The sequence below is a fragment of the Monodelphis domestica genome, chromosome 3 (assembly GCF_027887165.1).
Source record: "Monodelphis domestica isolate mMonDom1 chromosome 3, mMonDom1.pri, whole genome shotgun sequence".
In the NCBI taxonomy this organism is placed as follows: Eukaryota; Metazoa; Chordata; class Mammalia; order Didelphimorphia; family Didelphidae; genus Monodelphis; species Monodelphis domestica.
In genome coordinates this window covers 64,085,573-64,111,875 of record NC_077229.1, presented here as the reverse complement: position 1 = coordinate 64,111,875, position 26,303 = coordinate 64,085,573, and the positions used below count along the sequence as shown (strand labels likewise).

At 36.9% G+C, this 26,303-nt stretch overlaps 1 protein-coding gene across 3 annotated transcripts in view; it reads right to left on the bottom strand.

Annotated features, from left to right (window-relative positions):
• ELAVL1 (ELAV like RNA binding protein 1) overlaps positions 1–26,303 on the bottom strand; it is a 79,352-nt gene that overhangs the window by 37,347 nt on the left and 15,702 nt on the right. For all 3 annotated transcript variants that reach the window (XM_016432275.2, XM_007489496.3, XM_016432274.2), the window contains exon 2: positions 3,851–4,034. In XM_016432275.2, the coding sequence (XP_016287761.1) occupies positions 3,851–4,022 (172 nt within the window). In that variant the 5' untranslated portion in view covers positions 4,023–4,034. The remainder of the gene's footprint in view (positions 1–3,850; positions 4,035–26,303) is intronic.

Here is a 26,303-nt window from a genome sequence, read left to right as displayed (position 1 = left end):
ATTCCAAGATTAAATATGACTACTTGCAACTTATACTCTCTGTTTTCAGAGGCTAAATTGATCCTATGTCTCATGTCCTCAGAGTCCATTCTTATCCAGGTTCCTTCAACAGAATCTGACATGACATGTATACAAACTGCTATAAGGCTAGTCTGGGATTACCCATTTAAAAAAAAAAGCTATCCTAGTTCGTTGTAATCATCACTTCATTTTCTGGATATTCACCAACCGTCTCTTTAAAGATCCATTCTAGAATTTTCCCCAAAATAAAAGTCAGTCTCAGTGGTCAACAGTTTTCAGACTCAATTCCCTTCCCTTTTCTGCATTATCTCTCCTATTCTTCAAAATCTTTCAACTATCACCAACAGTTACTTAGCAATAACAATAGCCAATTCTTCCAGGACCCAAGGATGCAGTTTATTAGGACCAAGTGACAAGAATTCATTCAGGACAGCTAGAAGCACTCTTACTATCTCACTTATTAGGCATTATCCCTTCAGTTAGCTAGTTTTATTCTTTCATTCTCATTACAAAGGTCACATTCTTTATAAGAGAAAATAGAAACAAAACAAGAAGTACATAGCTCTGACTTTCTGTTGCTAGGTACCATTCACCATCCCATCCACCCCAAACCAGTGACCCACTTCTCCCTCTGATACAACTTCCTCAGAGGTTTTCTCTGGTCTCAGCTCACTCTCCCTTATAGTACTCCTGATATTTTTATAAGACCCTCTTGACACTCATGGCTACACTCTTTTTTTTTACCTTGACTCCACTCTTTTAACAAATATTTTTAAAAATCAAAGTTTATTGGTGACATCTATGTGCATCCATCCATATCACCCTCTTTAGATGACTTCCACTTCCCCTCCTCAATGGAATCTGTGTCTTCTAAAAGGATCTTTTTTTTTCAACCCTTAACTTTTCTTTTAGAATCAATACTAAGTATTGGTTCCAAGGCAAAAGAGCGATAAGGGCGAGACAAAAGGGGTTAAGTGACTTGCCCAGGGTCACACAGCTATAAAGTGTCTGAGGCCAGATTTGAACCCAGAACCTCCAAGTCTCTAGGCCTGGCTCTTAACCCACTGAGCCACCCAGCTGCCCCCTTTCTCAATGGATCTTTGAGATTTCCCTCTTAAGAGTTTCCCATTCCTCCTGGGTTGGCTTAATCCTGTAGAATGGGGAATGTCATGGGATCCTGTCTGACATGTTGGAAGCTTTTGAAATCTGATTTCCCAAAATCTAAGACATATATCAGATAATTCCCAGTTTCCTTCTTCTTTACCACCAAATTTAGGAGAGAGTTGTCATTTTCTGGCAAAGTTCCCACTATTTCTAACCCCAACAATCAGGTCTATTCTATTAGTAGGAATTAGATCCAGAAACAATTTCTCCCTTGTTTTCTCCTCAACTTTTTGAAGGATTAAATTGTGAATGTTAATATTAGTCAACCTATGTAGTAAACACAAATAAAGGTAAAATATATGAAAATTCCAAGTCTAATGCCAGAGAAAGGTGAGACAACACATATGAATGATTGCCAAGGTAAGGCAAGATGCTATTAGTTGGTTTTCTTTTGGAAGTGAAAGCACTTCAGAAGACAACAGAATAAATGAAACACCACTCATGTCCGATCATGTCTCTGTGCAAGGCTTCTGATTTGTTTACCAAATTATCTTCTCCTCTTTTTGTCCATGTAGTCTATAGGATACACTTCAATGGCAAAACTGCTTCTACTTCTATTTCTATTATTCAATCAAATGTTGCCTACAGTGATTTTCTCTCCAGTTCCTGGATTTCCTCACATGAATATATCTTATTATAAAATGGTGCTGCACCCATTCTTTTTACCTATCCTGTTTCTTCTGATAATATATTCAATATGATCTAGCCAGAGCCATAATGCAGCTAAATGTTTCAACCTAATAAGTTTTAGTAATAACTATAAAATTAAATTTGCCTCTAGGAATTAGGCTTGCTGATTTTCATTCTTGTTACCTAAATTTGGAGCATTGGTGAGAAGATATATGAGAGTATGGCTACTTGTTACTTTGTTGGATTTTTTTTTCCTCCTATGAACTTCTGGGTGTCTTAACTACTCTTCATTTATTGTAGCTACTCTCTATGTAATCTAGCTTAGGGAATATCCATAAGCAATCTTTTTCCTTCCTCATCCTTTTCATTTTATAATCTCACCTCCCTTTTATTAAAATTTTCATTTCCATTTTCTCTCCCTTCCTTCACTCCTATCCCACTCATTGAGAAAATAAATGGGATGTCCATTATACGTATGAAGTCGTGAAAAATATGCTTCTGCATTAACTACATTAAAACCCTTATGATTAGATTGATTAGAGATCTATCTAAAAAAACATTAAATAAGAGCCAGAGAGGTCTCCTCATCTCTAAAAAGGGAGGGTTTGACTTAGCTTATAAGGTCCCTTCCAACTCAGTCCCATGATCCATATATAAGCTTGCTGAGCCTGTGTCAGACACCTCTTTAAACTGGTGATTCCAGATAAGAGAGAAAGCATTTTGTATTTTCCAAGTTCCAAATTTTCCATTTTGTATTTGTACATTCCAAGTTACCATCTATATTGTTACCTGAATCTCTCTTCTATTGTTCCCCTTTACCACATTCCCAAGCCTGGAGAAGACTACTATGGATGAGTGTTATAAATGAATGTCTAAAGAATTTTATACTTTTTCCACAATTTGGGTTTTACTTTCTACCTAAAGATAAAAGTTTCTAGAACTGTTACTCATAGCTACAGAGGTGATTCTATGAGCATGAAAGCAGAGGGGCAAGAGAGGACAGACACTAGGGTAATATGGTTTCCAAGCCTTACATTAGAACTGGCACTAGCTCCTGAGGAAGATAACTGGGAGAAGATAAATAGTTATTAGCCTTTTCCTTAGCTAAAGAAAGTCTAACGTTCTAAGATCCTACAAATAAACTGATATTTTATAAAAATGTCTAAATTTTATTTGTTCCTTTATTATAAGTAAGTTCTACAGATTCAACTTCACTAATAAACTGGCTACTCTGCTTCCAAAAGAACAGTTCTTTTTCAGTGTATGACTATCTGTTTTTTTTTTTTCAGAGAGGGTACTTTAGGGGGATAGCCTATATTGAAGAGAGAATCCATATGCAAGCTAATAATAGGTCTAATGTTTTCAGTCTAATGTTTAATATAATCATGATTTTCCTCCAGGTTTGAGAATTATTTTCATCACGTCTTTTTTTTTAGAGCCACCATGTTTCTAGGAGCATGTGTACATTTCCAGTTTGCTATGGGGATTGAGTCTGGGACAAGAAATCAACAAAAGCAGTATCTACAGTCATGTTCAGGGTGCTGTATATAGTTTTCTCAGCTCCCAGAGCAGGACTGAAGAAAAGGGTGTAGGACACTAAAGCTTATCAACTTTCTTCCAAAAGAACAGAGAAGGAAGTAAAATGTTTCTAGGAAGTTGTAGTCTTCTCTTCTCTCTTCTTTCCTATCCTTGTTTTAACCATTTTCTCCTTCACCTTCACTGCTCTCAAAAAAAACCCTATCTTTTGTTGTGACATCCTTATTTTTGCTCTGCATTCTACACACTTTGTTTCTGAATGATTATGTGATTTTGCTATGTCAGGGAACTAATTTTTAAATCTTACAAAAATTAATGGGAAATACAACTTGTTATTGATAGAAATTTTACTTTATAGCCAACATTCAGGAATGTACCTGTCATGTATATGAGGGAGAATGGAATATATACATAAGGAATACATTCAAAATCTCTCTGATGGGAACTGCTTAGTATGACTAATACATTGTTTTTTCCCCACAAAACGTCTCATTTTTACCTGCTACTTTATCACGAATAAGTTTTGCAGATTCAACTTCACCAATACTGCTAAACAAACTTCGCAATTCATCCTGTGTCATATTCTGAGGGAGGTAGTTGACAATTAAATTCGTTCTACCGATATCATCCCTGCAATCTTCAGCCATGTGATCTTCATAACCATTAGACATTTTATAAAATATCTGCAAAGAAAAAAATAAAATCGGTATGTTCACATTGTAATACATTACAACAGAACCAATTTGTACATTTTCACTTAGAAACATTTAAAACCATAAACCCAATACTACCCTCTAAGATCCTCTATAAAATATAAATACCTTTCTAACACCAAGTCACATGAAAAGAAATACGCTCTGTTTTCGAAGAACTTTCCATATTTCTAACTATTTTTCAATTCCTATTATTGTCACTGGCTAAAAATGTCAGTAGCATGTACCCAGACCCAAACCTGATCCATTACATATATCCCTGCATCATCCTTCTAGTTCTTGGGGGGACAGAAGATAAAAATTACACTAAATTGCAATACTTCGGGCAAGAATATCTTCTCTCTCTTTATTCTTAGAAATCTACTTGAAAATGCACAAATTCTTAATGATGAAACTGTTGTTGCCAAAATCTATGGACTCTGCCTGGTTTTTGTTTGTTTGCTTTTTAAACCCGTACCTACCTTCTGCCTTAGAATCAATACTGTTTATTGGTTCCAAGGCAGAGGAATGGTAAGGACTAGGCAATGGTTGTTAAATGACTTGCCTAGGGTCACACAGCTAGGATGTGTCTGAAGCCATATTTGAACCCAGGACCTCCCGTCCAAAGCCTCTAGGCCTGGCTCTCAATCCACTGAGCCACCCAGCTGCTCCCAACCTTACATTCTTCCCAATCAAAAGTAAATCTTATAGAGTTTGAATATAATCAGCTCAATTCTATTTAGATGGATTTAAAAGGATAGTTTAAGACATACTGAATGACCGAACTGGGATTTAAAATACTTCAACAAGGTGAAGCCACAATCAAAATGAAACTATATATAAAAATCCACAAGGGGGAAATAATGTAAAATTAGCCTGGAAAAACAGGCTAGAACCACAATTGTGAAAACTAAGAAGAATTTAAGCAGGAATAAAAATAAGATTATTTATTAACATTTTTAAAAAGTCAAACATAAAAGTAGAGAATGGTGGTGACCTACTTTGTCAAAAATTAGTATGAAAAAGAATTTCTATTTTAGATGTCTAGAAAGTTAACATGGAAAGAGGAAGATGAATGTCTCAGGTTTATATTTCAATTTAATACTCTTAATCAATGGTTTTGATAATGTGTAGATGGCACATTCATAGCCAAGATGGAAAAAGATCCAATAGGTAACAACGTTGGACCAAAATCCAAGATGAAATCTTGGAAAGATATAGTCTTGTACTAGATTTGAAAAATCAACTTCACAAGTGGCAGAAGCATTGCTAGATAGCAGTTTGAAAAAGATATGGGGATGTAAGCTATTAAATTACAAACTAAATCTAATTCCATACTATAATATAGCAGCAAAAAAGGTCATTTATCAAGGGCTTAGACTATATTGAGAGGCAGAGAGTCTAGGTGATAGTCCCTCTGTTCTCAGTCTACATTTGGAACACAGTTAATTTTGGAAATCACATTTTAGAAAAGGTCCCAATAAACTGCAATGGCCAAAAGCAGGTGACTAGAGTGATAAAGAATGTCAGGTTCATTCATTAATTCAACATTTATCAAGCACCTACTCTAAGCTAAGCCCTGGAGATACAAAGATATTTATTCCCTGCTCTTAAGGAGAATACATTCTATTTGGGGGGAATATATAAATTAGTAAACACAATATGTATACAAACTAAATAAAACAAATTCTTGTGGGAGTAGTAGAGAGGAAACCACAAACCGGGAAGAGCAGCAAAAGCTTAATGTAGGGGATGGTACTGAGCAAAGGAATCTAAAAAATAAAGGTCATGATTGCATAAAGGCACAGGGGAGGGGAAGGAGCATGCTGGAAGCCAGCTAGGCTGGAATATGAATTGCCCAAGGGAAAGTGTGAAATCACTCAGGAAAAGATAAGCTAGAGTCAAATTGTTATGATTTCTAAATGTCAGAAGAGTGTGTATTTTATCCACTGAAGTTTCTTGAGCAAGGAAGTGATACCATCTCCAACTTTTGTTTAGGAAGATTAAATGGGCAGCCATGTCCAGGATGTACTGAAGAGGAGATATTGAAGGCAAAGAAGATCATTGCAGTAGCCCAGGAGAGAAATGATAAGGGAATTAAGGCAACAACAATATGAGTAGAAAGAAGGGGGTGATATGGGAGATGTTGTGAATGTAGAATTGATCAAATTTAATAATTGTGATTAAATAGAGAAGATGAAGGAGAGGTAAGAGTTGAGGATGATTAAGGCTGCCTGCCCTCAAAAGAAATAGTCAAGTTAAGAAGAGGGGTGGGTTTTGAAGAAAGATAATGATTTCTGTTTCAAACATGTTAATGTTGAGATGCTGATGAAACATTCTGTTGGAGTTACCTAACAGGTCATCAGTGATGCAGGATTACAGCAAAGGAGATTCCAGGGCTCAACACATAAATCTGAGAGTTATGGGCATAGAAATGATAAAGTGAGCCCTCCCCAAAACTTATAAGATCACTAACAGTGTGGTGGAGAAAGGAGGCCTGAATAGAGCCTTAGTGGATATCTGTAATTAGGGAATGGTAATTAGGGAATAAGAGAAAATGATTCAACAAGAGAGACTGAAGCCAGAGACATAAGAAAAGAACCAGAAAAAAAGCAAAGTCGCAAAAAATTCAGCAAAGATAGCTAGCCCAGGAAAAAGTAGGGAATGTGTCAAAAGCAGAAAGAGGAAGAAAAATGAGAACAGCAACTCCTCACTGCCTAGTGAATAAAATCCATTCTCTTTAATTTAGTATATAAGGCCCTCTACAACCTGGGATTGATTTACCTTTCAGGATTTTTGTTAACCCCTTTCATGAACTTTATATTCCCAAAATGAACAATTTTTTGCTTTCTAAACTTATCCTGCCTTCCTCTACCTACATGTCTTTGCTAATGCCACTTTCCATGCCTGAAATACTCATCCATTTATCCCCTGTTCTTGTCTCTTTCCCTGCCAACTTCTTCCTGTTCTCTTATGACAATTCTGAGCATTCTTCAACACACAACTCAGATGCTATTTTCTTTATGAAGCATTTGTTCTTCATCCCAAGTAGAAGAGAGTTCCCTTTTTCTCAAATCTTTAAAGAGTATTCAACATATTTTACTATGTAATAGAGTTATTTGTCTCAGTCACATCTACCCTACTAGATTATAAGCTCCCTGAGGGCAAAGACTTCTATTTCATAATTTTAGCCCTAGTAGGATATTAAAAAAAAACAAACCCATACCACTTTCCATCTTAGAATCAATACTGTATATTGGTGGCTAGGCAATGGAGATTAAGTGACTTGCCCAGGGTCACACAGCTGGGAAGTGTCTGAGGCCAGATTTGAACCTAGGACCTCCTGTCTCTAGTCTCTTTGCCTCTCAGTCCATTGAGCAACCCAGCTACCCCATCCCCTTCCCCCCTGTAGTAACTAGAACATAGAAAGTGTTTAATAAATTAAAATATCACCTCCTTACAGGTAAAACCCACATATTCTATTTCTTCATATCCTCCCAAGGGCCTAGTTTATTCAATGAAGGTATGAATTCATACCTGTAGAGGAAAGGAAGAAGTGTCTTAGAACATATCTTTAAAAAAAAAAAAGAATATCTTGCCTTTTCAATGGGTAAGGGAAGGAATAGAAGGGAGAGAGGATAGAACTGAAAATAAAATTGAATTAAAATAAATGAATTTAAAAAAAGAAACACAAGACTATGGTACCTATGTTCCTACTCTGGGACATCTGTCAAATTTGCCCCTTGAGTTGTCTGGGCTATAATTTGCCTGTGGACCAAAGGAGTCCAAAGAATACCTTCAGGACGGCTTACCATAAGTGTGTGCTGCTATCATAACCAATTCAACCTTCCTCACCCTCCTTCACTTCCAGCCCAGCAAAAAATGACTCAAATTCCTATTCCTCTCTAAGGCACCATCAATCTACTGGTCAAAATACCAGTCAAGAAAAACATTTCATAATCTCCAAATATCCCATCTAATCTATTTAATCTATCAATAAATGTTTAGAATTAGCAAATAAATAATGTACATTGATTAGAAATTATTCCCATCTATTCATTAAAGCACTTCAGATTCACTAAACAGAAATCCCAGAAAAAAAAAACAAACTCTTTTTTCCTGAAAGACAACAGTGTGACTTAAGACATGGTAGATCAACTAGGCAAGTTTATTAAGCACCCATTAGGTCCAAGTACTTATCTAAGGTATTCAAAAGAGAAAAATGAAAACAAAAGTTCTCCTTCGATTAATCATTCAGGAAATTTGTACCAAGTACCTATCATAAGCCAGGCAAGGAATTCACAATTAGAAAGAAAACAACATGTACTCAGATGAGCAAATGCAAAATATTCACAAAAATTGCAGAGTACTTGGGGATAGTGAAAACAACTGGAGGAAGAAGCCCTTTGAAAGAGTACTTGGGCTGAGCCTTGAATGAAGTAAGAAAAGATGAATCATTCCATAAATGAGGATTAACCATTGCAAAGCAAAAAAAAAATGCAGATAGAATATCATGTATGAGGTACAGCAAGTAGTCTTAATTTATCTAGAACATGAAACATGTAGAAGAGTAATATGAAATCAGTTTGGATAGATTGGAGCTAGATAGCTATCTACCTAACAATCTACCTAGAGACAATAATTTTGTTATTATATTAAAATCTGTACAAAGAAATCTGTGTGACCTAGTCAGTTTGGTATCCTGCAGGGAAAGCCCAGTCCATTATAGATGTTTCTAGCCTGCCACAAAATTAACAGATTCCCTATTCTGCCACTCCATCCAAGGAACATGGGGCCCATAGTTCCACTGTTTCCAGCAGCAGACTGGAAACTTCTGCTTCATGCTTCATATATTTCTTTTTTTTTTTTAAACATTATTTTATTTGGTCATTTTCAAATGTTATTCATGAGAAACAAAGATCACCTTTACTTTTCCCTCCCCCCCTCCCTCCACCCCTCCCATTGGCGATGCATGATTCCTCTGGGTATCACAAAGGTCCTCAACCCGAGCCCATTTCCATGCTATTGGTTTCCATAGTAGGGTGTTCATTCAGAGTCTCTCCTCAATCATATCCCCTCCAGCCCTATAGTCAAGCTGTTGTCCTTCCTTGGTGTTCTTACTCCCACCGTTTGTACTCTGCTTGTGGGTAGTGTTTTTTTTCTCCTTGATCCCTGCAGGTTATTGAGGGACAATGCATTGACACTAATGGAGAAGTCCATTACTTTTGATTGTACCACATTGTATCAGTCTCTGTGTACAATGTCCTCCTGGCTCTGCTCCTCGCACTCTGCATCACTTCCTAAAGGTCGTTCCAGTCTCCAAGGAATTCCTCTACTTTATTATTCCTTTCAGCACAATAGTATTCCATCACCAAAATATATCATAATTTGTTCAGCCATTCCCCAACTGAAGGACATCCCTTCATTTTCCAATTTCTTGCCACCATAAAGCGCAGCTATGAATATTCTTGTACAGGTCTTTTTACTTATTGTCTCTTTGGGGTACAAACCCAGCAGTGCTATGGCTGGATCAAACGGTAGACATTCTTTTATCACCCTTTGGGCATAGTTCCAAATTGCCCTCCAGAATGGTTGGATCAATTCACAACTCCACCAGCAATGAATTAATGTCCCCACTTTGCCATATCCCCTCCAGCATTCATTACTTTCCTTTGCTGTCATGTTAGCCAATCTGCTAGGCGTGAAGTGATACCTCAGAGTTGTTTTGATTTGCATCTCTCTGATTATCAGAGATTTAGAACACTTTTTCATGTGCTTATTGTTTAGATTTCTTTGGCTGAAAACTGCCTATTCATGTCCCTTGCCCGTTTATCGATTGGAGAATGGCTTGATTTTTTGTACAATTGATTTAGCTCTTTATAAATTTGAGTAATTTGACCTTTGTCAGGGTTTTTGTTATGAAGATTGTTTCCCAATTTGTTGCTTCCCTTCAAATTTTGGTTATATTGGTTTTGTCTGTACAAAACCTTTTTAATTTGATGTAATCAAAATTATTTATTTTACATTTTGTGACTCTTTCTAAGTCTTGCTTGGTTTTAAAGTCTTTCCCTTCCCACAGGTCTGACATGTATACTATTCTGTGTTCACCTAATTTACTTATAATTTCCTTCTTTATGTTCAGGTCATTCACCAATTCTGAGTTTATCTTGGTGTAGGGTGTGAGGTGTTGATCCAGACCTAATCTCTCCCACACCATCTTCTAGTTTTCCCAATAGTTTTTGTCAAATATTGGATTTTTGTCCCAAAAGTTGGGTAATTTGGGTTTGTCATAGACTGTCTTACTGAGGTCATTTATGCCAAGTCTACTCCACTGATCCTCCTTTCTGTCTCTTAGCCAGTACCAAATTGTTTTGATGACCACTGCTTTATAGTATAGTTTGAGACCTGGGAATGCAAGGCCACCTTCCTTTGTATTTTTTTTTTAATGATTTCCCTGGATATCCTTGATCCTTTGTCCTTCCAAATGAACTTTGTTATTGTTTTTTCTAATTCAGTGAAAATTTTTTTTGGAAGTTCAATGGGTATGGCACTAAATAGATAAGTTTGGGTAGGATGTTCATTTTTATTATATTGGCTCATCCTACCCATGAGCAGTTAATGTTTTTCCAATTGCTCAAGTCTAGTTTTAATTGTTTGGAGAATGTTTTGTAGTTGTGTTCATATAGTTGCTGTGTTTGTCTTGGGAGAGGATTCCTAAGTATTTTGTTTAGTCTAAGGTGATTTTGAATGGGATTTCTCTTTTTAATTCTTGCTGCTGAGATGTGTTGGAAATATATAGGAATGCTGATGACTTATGTGGGTTTATTTTGTATCCTACAACTTTGCTAAAGTTGTTGATTATTTCGATTAGCTTTTTTGTTGATTCTCTAGGATTCTTTAAGTAGACCATCATATCATCTGCAAAGAGTGATATGATAACTTGGTCTCCTCACTGCCTATTTTAATGCCTTCAATTTCTTTTTCTTCTCTAATTGCTACTGCTAGTGTTTCTAGTACAATGTTAAATAATAGAGGTGATAATGGGCATCCTTGTTTCATTCCTGATCTTATTGGGAATGCATCTAGTTTATCCCCATTGCAGAAGATGTTAACGATTGGTTTTAGATATATACTGTTTATTATTTTTAGGAAAGACCCTTCTATTCCTATACTTTCTAGTGTTTTTAATAGGAATAGGTGTTGTATTTTATCAAAAGCTTTTTCTGCATGTATTGAAATAATCATGTGGTTTTTTTTTGGTTTGCTTATTGATATGGTCAATTATGTGGATGGTTTTCCTGATATTGAACCAGCCCTGAATTCCTGATATGAATACTACTTGATCATAGTGAATGACCCTCCTGATCACTTGCTGAAGTCTTTTTGCTAGTATCCTGTTTATGATTTTTGCATCTATGTTCATTAGGGAGATTGGTCTGTAGTTTTCTTTCTCTGTTTTTGATCTACCTGGCTTTGGAATCAGGACCATATTTATGTCATAAAAGGGGTTTGGTAGCACTCCCTCTTTGTTTATTATGTCAAATAGTTTGTATAGTATTGGGGTTAGCTGTTCTTTGAATGTTTGATAGAATTCACTAGTAAATCCATCAGGCCCTGGGGATTTTTTCTTAGGGAGTTCTTTAATGGCCTGTTGGATTTCTTTTTCTGATATGGGATTATTTAAGAATTCTATTTCTTCTTCTGTTAGTCTAGGCCATTTATATTTTTGTAAATATTCATCCATATCACCTAGATTGGCATATTTATTGCCATATAATTGGGCAAAGAAGTTCCTAATGATTTTCTTAATTTCCTCTTCATTGGAAGTAAGGTCCCCCTTTTCATCTATGATACTGTTAATTTTCTTTTCTTCTCTCTCCTTTTTTTAAATTAGGTTGACCAGTACCTTGTCTATTTGATTTGTTTTTTCAAAGTATCAGCTTCTTGTCTTATTAATTCAATAGTTCTATCACTTTTAATTTTATTAATTTCTCCCTTAATTTTTAGGATTTCTAATTTGGTTTTCTTCTGGGAGTTATTAATCTGTTCGCTTTCAAGTTTTTTGATTTGCATGTCCAATTCATTGATCACTGCTCTCCCTAATTTGTTAATATATGCACTCAGGAATATGAATTTTCCTCTGAGTACTGCTTTGGCTGCATCCCAAAAGGTTTGAAAGGATGTCTCACCATTGTCATTTTCTTCAATGAAATTATTGTTTCTATGATCTGTTCTCTAACTAACCGATTTTGGAGCATCATATTATTTAATTTCCAATTGATGTTTTATTTTGCTCTCGTCGTACCCTTACTGATCATTATTTTTATTGCCTTATGATCTGAAAAGGTTGCATTATTTCTGCTTTTCTACATTTGTATGCCATGTTTTTATGACCTAGTGTATGGTCAATCTTTGTGAATGTGCCATGTGGTGCTGAAAAGGTGTATTCCTTTTTATCCCTATTTATTTTTCTCCATATATCTATCAACTCTAATTTTTCTAAGATTTCATTCACCTCTTTTACCTCTTATTGATTTATTTTTTTATTTTATTTATCTAAATTTGATAATGGTTGGTTCAGATCTCCCACTAGTATAGTTTTATTATCTATTTCTTCCTTCAATTCTCCTAGTTTCTCCATTAGAAATTTGGGTGCTATACCATTTGGTTGGTTATCTAATCAACATTATCTATCTATCTATCTATCTATCTATCTATCTATCTATCTAATCTAATCAACAACCATGTTGATTAGTGATATTTCCTCGTTGTCTATACTCCCTTTTATCAGGATGTATTTACCTTCCCTATCCCTTTTAATCAGGTCTATTTTTGCTTTGGCTTTGTCAGATATGATTGCTACTCTTGCCTTCTTTCTGTCAGTTGAGGCCCAATAGGTCTTACTCCAACCTTTAATTCTGACCTTGTGAGTTTCTACCCACCTCATGTGTGTTTCCTGAAGACAATATATGGTAGGGTTGGGGTTCTAATCCATTCTATTTGTCTACGTTTTATGGGTGAGTTCATCCTATTCACATTCAATGTTATGATTGTCATTTGTGAGTTCCCCAGCATTTTGATATCCTCCCCTAATTCTGACCTTTCTTCTTTTGCTATTACCTTTTAAACCCATGGTTTATTTTAAATCAGTCCCCCTAGTCCCCTCCCTTGTTGTGCTTCCCTTTCTAGCCCCTCCCTTTTTGTTCCCTTCCCCTCCCTTTTGTGTTCCCTCCCCCCCATCCCCCTTGGTTTTCCCTTCTCCCTCACCCTGTTGGATAAGATAGAATTCAAGACCCCAATGGATCTGTATGCTCTTCCCTCTCAGAGTTGGTTTCACTGAGAGTAAGGTTTTAGTAATACCAATTAGCACTCTTTTCCTCTCCTTCTAAGAGAATTCTTCCCCTCCCCTTCTCGTGTGTATCTTTGTGTGAGAAAGATTGTTCTATTTAATTTATTTCTATTTCTTCAAGTATATCTTAGTACCTTCATTGATTCTCCCCTTCCTTTTTATTTCTTTTTTTTCCCTTCCTCCCCTCCAAATCACGTTAATGCCCCAATCTTTCCCTATGAGTGATTCTTCTGATTACTCTATTAATGTATACAATTTTTGAAAGCCGCACATAACATTTCCCTCATATGTTAGTATATATAATTTGATCTAATTGTGGTCCTTATAGAAGAGAGTTTGAATAAAAGGAAAAAAAAGCACTTTTCTCCTTTTCCCTTTCTTTCATATTTACCTGGTCATGTTTCTCTTGCTCTTTGTGTTTGGATGTCAAACTTTCCACTGAGTTCTGGTCTTTTCCTTATGAATATTTTGAAATCTTCTATTTTGTTGAATGCCCATACTTTCCCCTGGAAGTATATAGTTAGTTTTGATGGGCAGCTGATTCTTGGTTGAAGACCCAGTTCTCTTGCCTTTCTGAATATCATGTTCCAGGCTTTACGGTCTTTTAGTGTGTTCACTGCTAGGTCATGTGTGATCCTTACTGACGCACCTCTGTATCTGAAGTTTCTCTTCCCAGCTTCTTGTAATATTTTCTCCTTAGCTTGGAAGCTCTTGAATTTGGCGATTACATTCCTGGGGGTTGTCTTTTGGGGATTTAGTATAGAGGGTGTTCTATGAACTCTTTGGATTTCTATTTTGCCCCCTTGTTTGAGAACATCAGGGCAATTCTCTTCGATGATTTCTTGTAGTATGGCATCAATATTTTTGTTAATCTCTGGTTTTTCAGGTAGACCAATGATTCTCAAATTGTCTCTCCTTCCTCTGTTTTCCTGGTCTGTCACCTTGTCAGTGAGATATTTTATGTTTTCTTCTAATTCATTAATTTTTTTACTTTGCTTTATTAATTCTTGCTATTTTGCAAGATCACTGTCTTCCAGTTGCTTACTTCTGCTCTTTAAGGACTGGTTTTGCTTTTCAGTTTGGTCTGCCCTTCTGTTAGAGGCTTCCAGCTGTTTCTCCAATTGTGAGATTTTGTCTGTCAGGCTGAAGACCTTTTTCTAAATTTGTTCCCATTTTTCTAGCCAGAAGGTTTCCATCTTTTAGATAAGCTCCATTTTGAGTTCTTCCAGAGCTTGTGGATAATTTCCATTTGGGGGGGGCGTGTTTTGATTTTGTTTGCATTTCATCCTTTTTTTCGTCTGTAGCCTGCATTTTCCCTCCATAAAAGTTTTCAATAGTCACTTTTTTTCCCATTCCTCTTGAAGGGTTGATCTTGGGCACTCTGAGTCATCCCTTTGGTGGTTTTCCCTTTCCTTTTCAGTCAGAAATCTGAGTGAAATGGGCAGATTTTGATGTTTTTGCCTCAGGACGTTTCTAGACACTCCACAGCGTTTGCAGTTTGCAGGAGCCCCGGAGGTCTGAGTGCTCTCCTGTGAAACAGCTCTGAGGGGTAGTTCCCTGGGAGTCCTCGTTAGATCCCAAGTACACTGGAGTGCTCCCCACTCACTGCAGAGACGTTCCTCGCTCACTCGCTGTCTCCAATGAGTGTGCTGGCATAGGTGGGGTGGGGGAGGGCAGCTCAGCTCAGCTCACACTTGGCAGCAAGCTTTCTCTCTCTCTTATAGTGTGGAAGTGTTCAAACCCCACGTACCTTTGTTGCTGTGGAATGCTGGAGAGTCCCTCCGATCTTCCAAAGATGATTTTTATGCTCTTTTGAGGTAGTTGATTTCATTCGGTACGGGGGAGAGGAAGCAATTCACGTCTAGTTTGCTGCCATGTTTACCCAGAAGTCCCTGCTTCATATATTTCTGCACAGACTTCTTATGGAAGGAGCTGAGTTTGTCCTGAGTTTGACTGTGAGAACAGATGATGTGGGAGATCAAGTTTTTCCCTAGTACTTGGGCAGGAGGCCCAGCATTCACAATCTGCCCAGATGTTTTATCTGAACCCAGAAGATTGGAGTTCTATCGAGCCACATCACGCAATAGTCAGGGAAATGCTGAATGCAAGGCTCAGTGAACCTCAGGCTTCTCTCATTCCTTTAAAAGAGACTGCTTAACTAATGAGATATGGGTGATGTCTGGGGAAAACATGTTGAATTACCTCTGGGTTAATGTCTATTTTGTGTGTTTTTGGTTTTAATATCACTTATTCATATTTAGTTCAGAAAGTGTAAATCTATATTCAGTGTTCTAGAAATCATTTAGAGGCTATGATTTGTCATTTTGATCTAACCCTGTGATGGCGCACCTATGGCACACATGCCAGACATGGCATGCATAGACTTCTCTATGGGCACACATGCCAAGGATACAGTGCCCCAAGGATCCAGTGAGCTTGACCCTGAAGCACAAGGTTCACCAGAGTTCCTAACTAGAAAGCTGGATCAGGGCTCCCCTTCCCCTTTCCTTCTCCCCAGTAGGAGTTAGTAAGCAGGACTCTTCAAAGACAGCATCCCTTGTAAGACAAGACTGCCCCGCTCCATTCAGAATACAATGGTCTTTTTAATTATCTCTGGCAAGAGTGAGACAGGAACAACTTATTTCTTTACTATCAGAAGCAACCAGTATCTTTACTATACAAAGAACTTTGGGGATTTGGGGGTATCTTTTGAGTTTGTACTTTAAAATGTTCAAAACTGTAGTTTAGTGATTTAGGAATAAATTTTATGAGGCTAGGCTAATAGCCTCTTCAGCTATTCTCCAGTTTCTTTCACAAGCAAACTTGAGCTTTAATTTGCATTCTTAAGCCCCCTCCCCAGTCTGTTCAATTTGCAATCAAAAAGGTGCCTGCCAGAGCCTGAGGAAGAAAGGTGGGCTAGAAGCTTTGGAAGGTAACTATTTCCCAATCAGCTCTACATTCAGATTAAAACTGGGCTTCAACCCTATACCATTTGCTAAAAAAGTTCATTTGGAAGATACTTCTAGAAGACTGGAACATGATGGGATGAATGTGCCAGGATGAAGTAATTTAAACTGAGGGTTATATCCAATAGGCAATTGCCTGGATATGTAGATTTGGAAGTAGTCTGCATAGTGATACCTGAACCCACAGAAACTAATGGAGATAAGATCACCAAAAAGGCTCAAAACAGTTCTCAAGTAAAACCACAGTTGGGGAGAGAAGGCAGTCTCAAGAAAAGGAGACTGAGAAAGAATATCAGACAAGAGACAAGAAATAGTAGAAAACAGTATATGAAATGCCAGAGAAGAGAAGGTATCTAAGAAGAGTATATGATCAACAATGCCAAATATTAAAGAAGTCAAGAACCTAAGAACTCAGAAAAGGATAATAGATTTAGCAATCAGATTTAAGAGTTCTGGGCTGTGAGACCTGAAAATTCTTAAAGATCATTAAGTGCTGTGTGACCTTAGGAAAGTTATTTCCCCTTTCAAAGGTACTGTTAGTCAGGAATAGGATTAGGAGGCAAAAACAGGTGAAGTAACTTGCTAATAAATACCTGAGGTTAGATTTGACCTCAGCAATTCCTGACTCCATGACCAGCAATCTGTCTACTAAGCCACTAGCTATCATAGAATATTTAAGGAAACATGCAACCAGTCTAAAAGAATAATTGTTCTCTTGGATAACAAGAGGCAGAGTGATGAGGCATAAGAAAAGCATTCTGGCATAGTAGATATGGTGTTGAACTTGGTCATGAAAGGTCTGTGTTCAAATCCTTCCTCTGACTTAATAAATTCTAAGAGAACCTGAGCAACTTACTTAACACAAGGCAATTTCCTAGACTTATACTAAATCGCAGAGTTGTTATAGTTGAGAGTTCCACAATGAATATCTCACCATGACAAAATACTTATGTGACACAAGAGAAAACACAAGTTAGAATTTTCTTCTCTAGAAAAAATAAGGTTGATATTAACAATGCCCTTACTCATAAAGAGGACATGTTCAATTTTACTGTGAGCATCACTAATTTTCTCATATCTTTGGCCCTGCTGGAAGATAAGAGTTTCATTTCATTCAGAGTCTATGCTAAGATGCAGACTGTGTAATAAGACCTTCAAAATTCAAACACAGTCTAGCTCACCAATAGGCAGTCATGATTAGGAAACTTCAGTTCATACAAACATATTTAATGAACAGAAATGTAAAGTATTTTCCTACCTAGCAAATTAGTTTAAAAAAAAAAAAGCTACCATGAGTATGTATACCAAAAAGATCATAAAAAAGGGAAAAGGACCTTACCAATGCAGCAAAACTGAGCATAATCCTTCAGAGGAAGAAAAAGGCACTGAATGAAATAGAAGACTTTCAAACATTCCTGATGAAAAAACCAGAGCTAAATGAAAAATCAAGACTCTCAAATATAAGACTCAATAGAAGCATAAGAAGGTAAACAGGAAAGAGAAATAAAAAAAAAAACTTTCAATAAGTTTAAACTGTTTTAATGCATACTCTTTGATCTAGTAATATCACTACTAGGCCTGTATCCCAAAGAGAGAGTTAAAAAAAGGGAAAGGATGCATTTGTACAAAAATATTTCTAGCTGCTTTTTTTGTGGTGGCAAAGAATTGGAAATTGAGGGGCTGTACATTAATTAGAGAATGGCTGAACAAATTGTGGTACATGATGGTGATGGAATACTCTTGTACTATAAGAAATGATGAACAGGTTAATTTCAAAAAGATCCACATGAACTGATAGTCAAATATGCAGAACCAAGAGAACATTGTACAAAGTAACAGCAATACTGTACAAAGATCAACTGTGGAAGACTTTAGCTACTCTCAGCAATACAATGATCTGGAACAATTCTGAAGGACTTCCAACAAAGAATGCTATCCACCTTCAAAGAAAGAACTGTAGGAGTCAGATGCAGATCAAAGTATACTACCCTTCAGAATAGTTTATTTAGTTTTATTTTGAGGTTTTGGTTTTACATGAGTATTCTCTTACAACAATGACTAATATGGAAGTATGCTTTGCTTTATACATGTATAACCCAGCTTAAACGGCTTATAATCTCCCAGAGGTGGGAGAGAAGGGAGGGAGGGAGACAATTTGGATCTTATAATTTCAGAAGATGTATGTTGAAAATTATTATTACATGTAATTGGGAAAATAAAATATTTTAATTTTTTTTAACCCCAGTGAAGATTATAACAAACTGAAAAAGAATTTCTAATATCTTAGAAAACCATTATGAAAGAATGAGCTGGAAGCTTATCCAGGATAAGAAGAAATCCTAAGGAAGCTCCCAGCTAATTAAAAATAGCCCCAGCTGTGGAGCTCATCAGATCCACCTCTTAGCCAAAGATGTCACCGTCAGTGCCACAGAAAGAAAGGCTGATATTGTCTAAACTGCAATGTTTCCAACAACCACACTTCAGCTCTGGAAAAAAAAGGAAGGAAAAAACCAATCTCCCACAAGTCTTGCCACAGAACTCAGTAAAGGAATGTTTGGAGGCATTATCAAGGACTGTTTGTTATAATGGTCATTTGGGTTATAATGTGTCAAAGTGAGCGGAAGGTGTCACAAAAGTTCCCCAGTATTCAGCTTAAAGGATGTATGCTGACCACTTCTGCAGCTTGATTAAAATGCAGGGAAAATTAGTTTCATTGATGATGTTGCAAAAATTAAGAATAAATCAAGCAACCACTAGAGACATATATATCACTTTACATGATCAAAATCCCATCTGGCTTAAGGAAATCTATTTAATCCATAAGGATATTTGTTAAGTTTCTCAACTATGCTCAGGGTCTCCAGCATAAAAAGGATTTGAAAAAATATTATGAAATTCAAGTAGATTCACTGAGGTTATTTCCATGTTCATGGGGTAAAAAAAATATGTTAATGAATGGGAAATCCTGTATAACAATTGGTAACTAGCTTCTAGAAGTCTGGACTAAAGTTGAACCTTGAAACAGACCCAAGGAAACAGTAGATTTAGTGTCAGAGAAGTTTTCAAGTCTTGACTAGCTCCTACTCATCCAATACGTGAACTCAGTTTCTAAAGTTTGATGTTTCTGTCTATATTATCTCTAATGTCTCTCCTTCTCTCCACTTATATAATCACCCCGCTATTTTAAGCCCTTATCACTTTCACCTAGACTAATGTAACCACTTCCTAATTTGTCTCATTGTTTCAAATTTCTCTTCATTTCAATCCATCTTTCACGTTGAACTCATTTTTCCAAAGTACAAATCTCACCAGCAATAACCCTATTCAGTAAACTTTGGTATTAACTCTAGGATAATATGTAAATACATTGTTTGGCATTTAAAATTCTTCCCAATCTGGGCCCAACCAAACTTTCTAGCATTATGCACACTGCCCCTCCATACACATTGTAGTCCAGATAAATTGGCTTCTTGCTGTCCCCATACACAACATATCACCTCCTACCTTGGCATCAACTGTGCCTCATGCCTAGGAGCCCTAGTTTCCTTCAAGATTCAACTCAATGACCATCTATCTTCCCCATAAGGTTTTTCCTGATCCCCCCAGCCACAAACTCCATTCCCTGAAAAAGTACATTCTGATATGTCTCCCCTACAACTGTATCCCTAGCACCTGGCACACAGTAGGTGCTTAACAAATGATTACTGATTACTACCCATGTAAGTCTGTACAGTTTCCTCACCTGTAAAAGTGATGAAATATAGATTAGATGACCTTGAAGTCCTCTTCTACCTCTAAATACATAACATTAATAAACTATTTTAAAGTTTGTAAAGCACTTTGTGTATATGATCTCATTATAGCTTCACCACCTGTATTGAGGCTAGAAGCAACTGGAAGCAGCTAGGTCACCCAGTGGATAGAGTGCTGAGTCTGGATTGAGACTCATCTTCCTGAATTCAAATCTGGCCTTAAACATTTACTAGCTGTGTGAACCTGGTAAAATCACTTCATTTCTACCTCTTTCAAATGAGTTGTAAAAGGTAATGGCAAAACCACTCCAGTATCTTTGCCAGGAAAGAGGTCATGAAGAGTCAGACATGACTGAAATGACTGAGCTATTTCCATAACACAAGCAATAACTATTTTACAAATAAAGACATTGAGGTTCTGAGAGGTTGTGACTTGCCCATCATCACAAATTAGTAAATATTACAATTTGGGATGTGAACCTAGAATTTACTGAACTAAAGTCGAGAAAATGGCACAGAGGAAAGAATGTTTATTCGCTAGTCAGAGAATGTGGTTTCAGATCCTACCCAGATACTACTTTTATGACCTTGGGCCAGGCACTTACAATCACTGAGCCTCAGTTTCTTCATCTGTAAAATGAGGAGGGTAGATTAGATGGCTTCTGAAGTCCTATGAGGCCACAACTAGCCACTATGCAAAAGGGTGGCTTGGCCTGGAAATGCAAAAGAGTTCCCCATTAGGAAGGATCAAGAAGGGCACCTTTCAGGTGCTAAAATATGCTTCATGGAGTAGATGTTTAGCTCCTGTGCTGGTGACAACTTCAGATCTAAACTTGAGAGAACTTAATACTCATTGCAGAGGAAAAACTATTAAAAGTAAAAGACATGGGTCCAAAGTACTTCTCATTTTACTTCTGTTTAGCTATATAATGACATAGTCTTAAATTTCCTTCTATAAAATGAAAGCACTGGCTTAATTAATTCCCAAGGCGATTTCCAACTCTAAATCTTATAATCTTATGAACTCCAGAGTTCTAAATCTTGGCAAAATCCTAACTTTAATCTTCTTGTGAGATTGCTAACTGTTGGGCAGAAGAGACTAGAACTTATGGGTTCTTCACTCATCAGTTGCCTGGGCAGCCATGTAAGTATTTTTTTCTGAAATCTGGCTGAGCCAAACCTCCTCGGAAACTACATTTTTAAAAAATTTTATTTCATTTCATTTTAAGAACGACTTCTTGTTGGTTGTTGAGTCCTTCAGTAGTGTCCAACTCTTTGTGACTCTGTGGACCACAGCACAATACTATCCATGGGGTTTTCTTGGCAAAAATACTGGACTGGTTTGCCATTTCCTACTCCAGTGAATTAAGGCAAACAGAGGTGAAGTGATTTGCCCAGAATCACAAAGCTAGTTAAGTATCTGAGGCTAGATTTGAACTCAGCTCTTTCTAACTTCAGGCCCAGCACTCCTCTGAGCAACCTTACTACCTCAATTCAGTTTTATTGAAATCATCTAAGCATTATATTTCACAAGAAACTCCCTGTATCAACAACTAAATGAAGAGAATGGTATGGTGTAAAAAGACCTGGGCTCTAAATGTTGAAGACTTGGCTTCAGATTCTAATATAAACACTTACTAGCTATGTGAATTTAAGCAAATTACCTTTTGAGTCTCAGCTTCCTCAATAATAGTGATAATATTGTTTATACTACCTGCCTCAAAAGATTGTCCTGAGGAAAGTGTCTTGTGACCCTAGAGTACTATCTATCACAGTCCCTACAGAGCACATTCTGTTTTCAAGATGGGGAAAGAGGATGAGAAGATGAGAAGATAGCAGTATAGTGGAAAAGGTTTGTAATCAGAGGACCTAGGCTTGAACTCTGGCTCCTCAGCTTCTTCCTCTACAAAATGAAAGAGGTTGGACTAGATCAGGAATTCTTAACCTGGAATCCATGGATAGATTCATAAACTTGAATAGGAAAAAAAATTACATCTTTCTTTCAATATTATGGATTTCTTTTGTAATTCTATGTATTTTATTTTATACACTTGAAAATATTCTTCTGAGAAGTCCACAGGTTTCACCAGAATGCCAGAGGTCCATGAGACAAAAAAAAAAGGCTTAGAACTCTTCTTCAGTCATACAGTGGTCACCCTAAAGCAGACCCTATCACCTCACATCTAGACTACTTAAATAGTCTTCTGGCAAATTTCTCTAATTCAAGTCTCTCTCCACTCTAGTCCATCCTTCTCTCAGCTGTTAAACTGATCTTCCTAATGTGCAACTCTGACCATGTTACTTCCCAACACAATAAACCCTAGTGGCTCCTTATAATCTCCATAATAAAATATAAAATCCTGTTTGGCTATTAAAGTCCTTCAAAACCTGACCCCTTCCAACATTTCTAGTCTTCTTACACTTTAAACAATTCTATCTACTTCAAAATCTAGCAACATATGCTTTCTTTCAACTCCTCAAACACAACTTTCCATTTTCTGACTCTGTCTCTTTTAATAAACATCTTCCAAACCTATGCACTCCTTCCTTAACTCTACCTCCTGGCTTTTTTCAAGCTTCAGCTCAAATCCTACCTTCTGCAGGAGACCTTTCCTAGTTCCCTGAGCTGTGGTTAAGTGCTTCTCTTCAAGATTACAACTCACCCTATATATATAGCTTGTATGTTCATAGTTGCTTGAATATTGTCTCCCTCATTAGAATATGAATTCCTTCAGGGTAGGCATCATGTTTTTGCCTTTGTGTCCCCACAGAGCCTTATATAAAATAAGGGCTTAATAAATGTTAACTAATTGACTGAACTCCTAAACTGAATGAATTCTCTAAGAGTTCTATAGAAATATAAGGTACACTCTCAACTTCTTAAGCTACCTTAAGATATGAACAACTTTACATTGTCATGTGTACTGACATAAAGGAGATGTGATTTCAATAGGTATACTCCCAACTGACAAAGTTCATAATCTTTCCCCTGCTCCACTCCCACTCTCATCACCCCTCACACTTATTCACTTTCATGAATTGCTATGGTCAAAAAATATATTACCCGGTGGCCCATCCTCTGGAGATGAGCCCCTTCATACTGAGTAGGCACAAAACCAGACACCATTCCATATTTGGAGCCTTTCTAGCTTAGTAACACCAGCCAGAACTCTTTTTGCAACAGCAAAGCATTCTTCAAAAATGCAAGGTCAAGCTCCACATGAAAATAGTGAGCCCCAAGGAAAAGTTGCCTCCATTTAGTAGCCAAATTCCTGAAGAAGGCTATCTATAATTGGTAGCTTCACTTTCTCTTTCATTCTTTTCTTAGTTCTCTTCAATAGTTTCTGACCTCAACTTTCAAATGAAAAGGGATCTCTCCAGTTATCAATGATCTTTTTTTACTTTTATTTTTAATGATTTCTTTTTAAAAATATTTTGTTTTAATTAACTAAAATCTACCTTCTTACCCTCCAACTGTAGACTCTCCAACACCCCCACACACACACACACACATATAACTGTAAACAAAACCCATTACAAACATATAGCCAATCAAAACATTTCTACATTGACTAATCCAAAAACAAAAATTGTCTCATTCTGCACTGAGTTCTTCACCTTTCCATCAGAAGGCAAATAGCATGTTTCATCATTAGTCCTATGGAATTGTGATTAATCATTATGTTAGGCACAAGAATATTCTATCACATTTATATGCCATAACATATTTATTCATTCCCCAATTTATGGGTATCCCTTAATATTCCCATTCTTTACCACCTCAAAAAAAGAGGCACAATTATTTTTGCATATCCTGTTTGTTTTGCTTAGGGCTAATCCATAACAGCCTCTCTCAAATTCCTCCTCCCCTTTCTCTACTGAATGAAATATATTTCTGTAACCAACTCTGTCCTTCTTTTGAATTGATCAGTGAGATTGAAGTGTCAGCAGCTTCCCATCCCCTCATCATCATTTGTATAGATGTCTACTTACACACCCTGATCATGTGAGATAATTTTCCCTAATCTTCTTTCCTTCTCTTCCTCCCTTCCTTCCCCTCCTCATTATTTATTTCCTTTTCCCTCTCTTTCTAGTCTTCTGTTAATATCAACACATAATAGAACCACTGCCAGGTCTTATCCAATTGAACTCTATGGCCCTGATGATGTTAGGGTTCAGAAGGAACACATCTCCCTATATTTGAAGGTAAGCAGCTTATCTTTGTTTAATACTTAGTCATTGTTAATTCATGTTTAACATTTAATGTTTCCATTCACTGCTATGATTGAACTTCAGTTTCTGCACAGCTCTGGTTTTTTCAACAGGAATGCTTAATAGTCTTTTTCATTACAGATTCATTTCTTCCAATGCAGCACTAACATTATATTCAGTTCTGCTGGGGAAGTTATTCTTAGCTTCTGAAACACTAAATTCTGAGTTCTTTGTTCCTTTATAGTGGCGGGTGCTAGATCATGCATGAATCTCACTGTGACTCCTCAGTATTTGAATTCTTTCTTTTTTGGCTGTTGGCAGTATTTTTTTCTTTTACATATAAACACTGGATTGTAGTAATGATATTTCTAGGTCTTTTCATTTTAGTTTCTTTTAAGACTTAAAGAGTTTTTTTCAATTTCTACTTTGTCCTCTGATTCTAAGTTAGGCAGGTCTCTTTTAAGATTTCTTGAAATATGAGGTCTAGTATTTTGTCACATGGTATTTATGTAATACACTGATTCTTAAAATTTTTTCTTCTCAATCTGTTTTCCAGGTCAGTTGTTTTTGCTGTGAGAGATCTTAGATTTCTTTTTCTTAATCATTTAACTTTGTTTTAATATTTCTTGTTGTCTCAGATTCATTTGCCTCTATTTGATAAAACCTAATTTTCAGGGATTTACTGCTTGAACAAAGTTTTATAACTCTTGTTCTAAGCAGCTAATGCCAATTTCCCCTCTTCCCGACTCCTTTCCTTCCTTCCTTCCTTCCTTTCCCTTATCTCTGTTTTAGAATCACTACTAAGTATCCAACAGTGAAGGCTAGGCAATTGGGGTAGCTCTCATTTCTTTTCTTATTTTTTCTTCAAGTGCTTTCATTCTCTCTGTAAAAAAAAAAACACATTTTAACTTGAAAAAATACTTGCGGGGCAGTTAGATGGCTCAGTGGATTGAGAGCAAGGCCTAGAGAGGAGAGGTCCTTGCTTCAAATCTGGCCTCAGATACTTCCTAGTTGTGTGACCCTGGGCAAGTCACTAAACCCCCATTGCCTATGAGAAGGTAAGGGTTTAAAAAAACAAAGTTGCTTTGTCTCTTCCAGGCATTCTAGCTGAGGTTACCTTTAAGCTCTGTTTTTCACTGAGACCTTCATAGATATTTTGGAGACATTCTCTTCTGGTCTTGAATCTTGAGCTTCTCTGCCACCATAATAGCTCTTTTTTGGTGGAATTTTTTTTCCTCATTCTTCCAGCCTACTTCCTGACTTTGAACTTCATGTTAGTAGTAAACTATAGCACTTCTGGACTGTTTCTTGGGGTATAGACTATTGTGTTATTTCAGGGTCTCAAGGAAAGTTAAGGCTGGGAATATGCAAGCTTTCAGTGCTCTCTAAATGGTCTGATCCAAAGAAAGATTTGATTGCTTCCTTCCAGGTCTGAGCTCTGCAAGTTCCTGGGTTAGGTTTGGGTCTGTGATACAAATGTTTTAAGAGAATGAATCACTCAACTTTCTATAGGCTTCCCCATCAGGTTTAGGTCTGGTGCATTTTCTAGATCTGTATGGAGAAGTTTTGGGGAGGAAATCTCACTTTATTTCTTCCTACTATCCAACCTCTTCCTCAATGAACTTTTTTTTAAACCCTTACCTTCCATCTTGGAATTAAATTGGTTTGAAGGCAGAAGATCAGTAAGGACTAGACAATAGGACAATGACTTGCTCAGAGTCATACAGCTAGGAAGTGTCAGAGGCCATTTTTTAACCAACCCATCCCCCACCCCATCTCTAGGCCTGGCTCTCAATCCACTGAGCTATCCCAGCTGCCCCCTCTCAATGAACTTTTAGTCATCAAATCTAATGGCCCTTTCTCAGACTATACCATTTATCATTCTTGACCTCTTTATAGCATCTAATGCTATCAATTACATTCCTCTCATTGATATTCTCTTCTTTCAAGGTTTTCATGACACTGCTCTCACCTTTTTGTC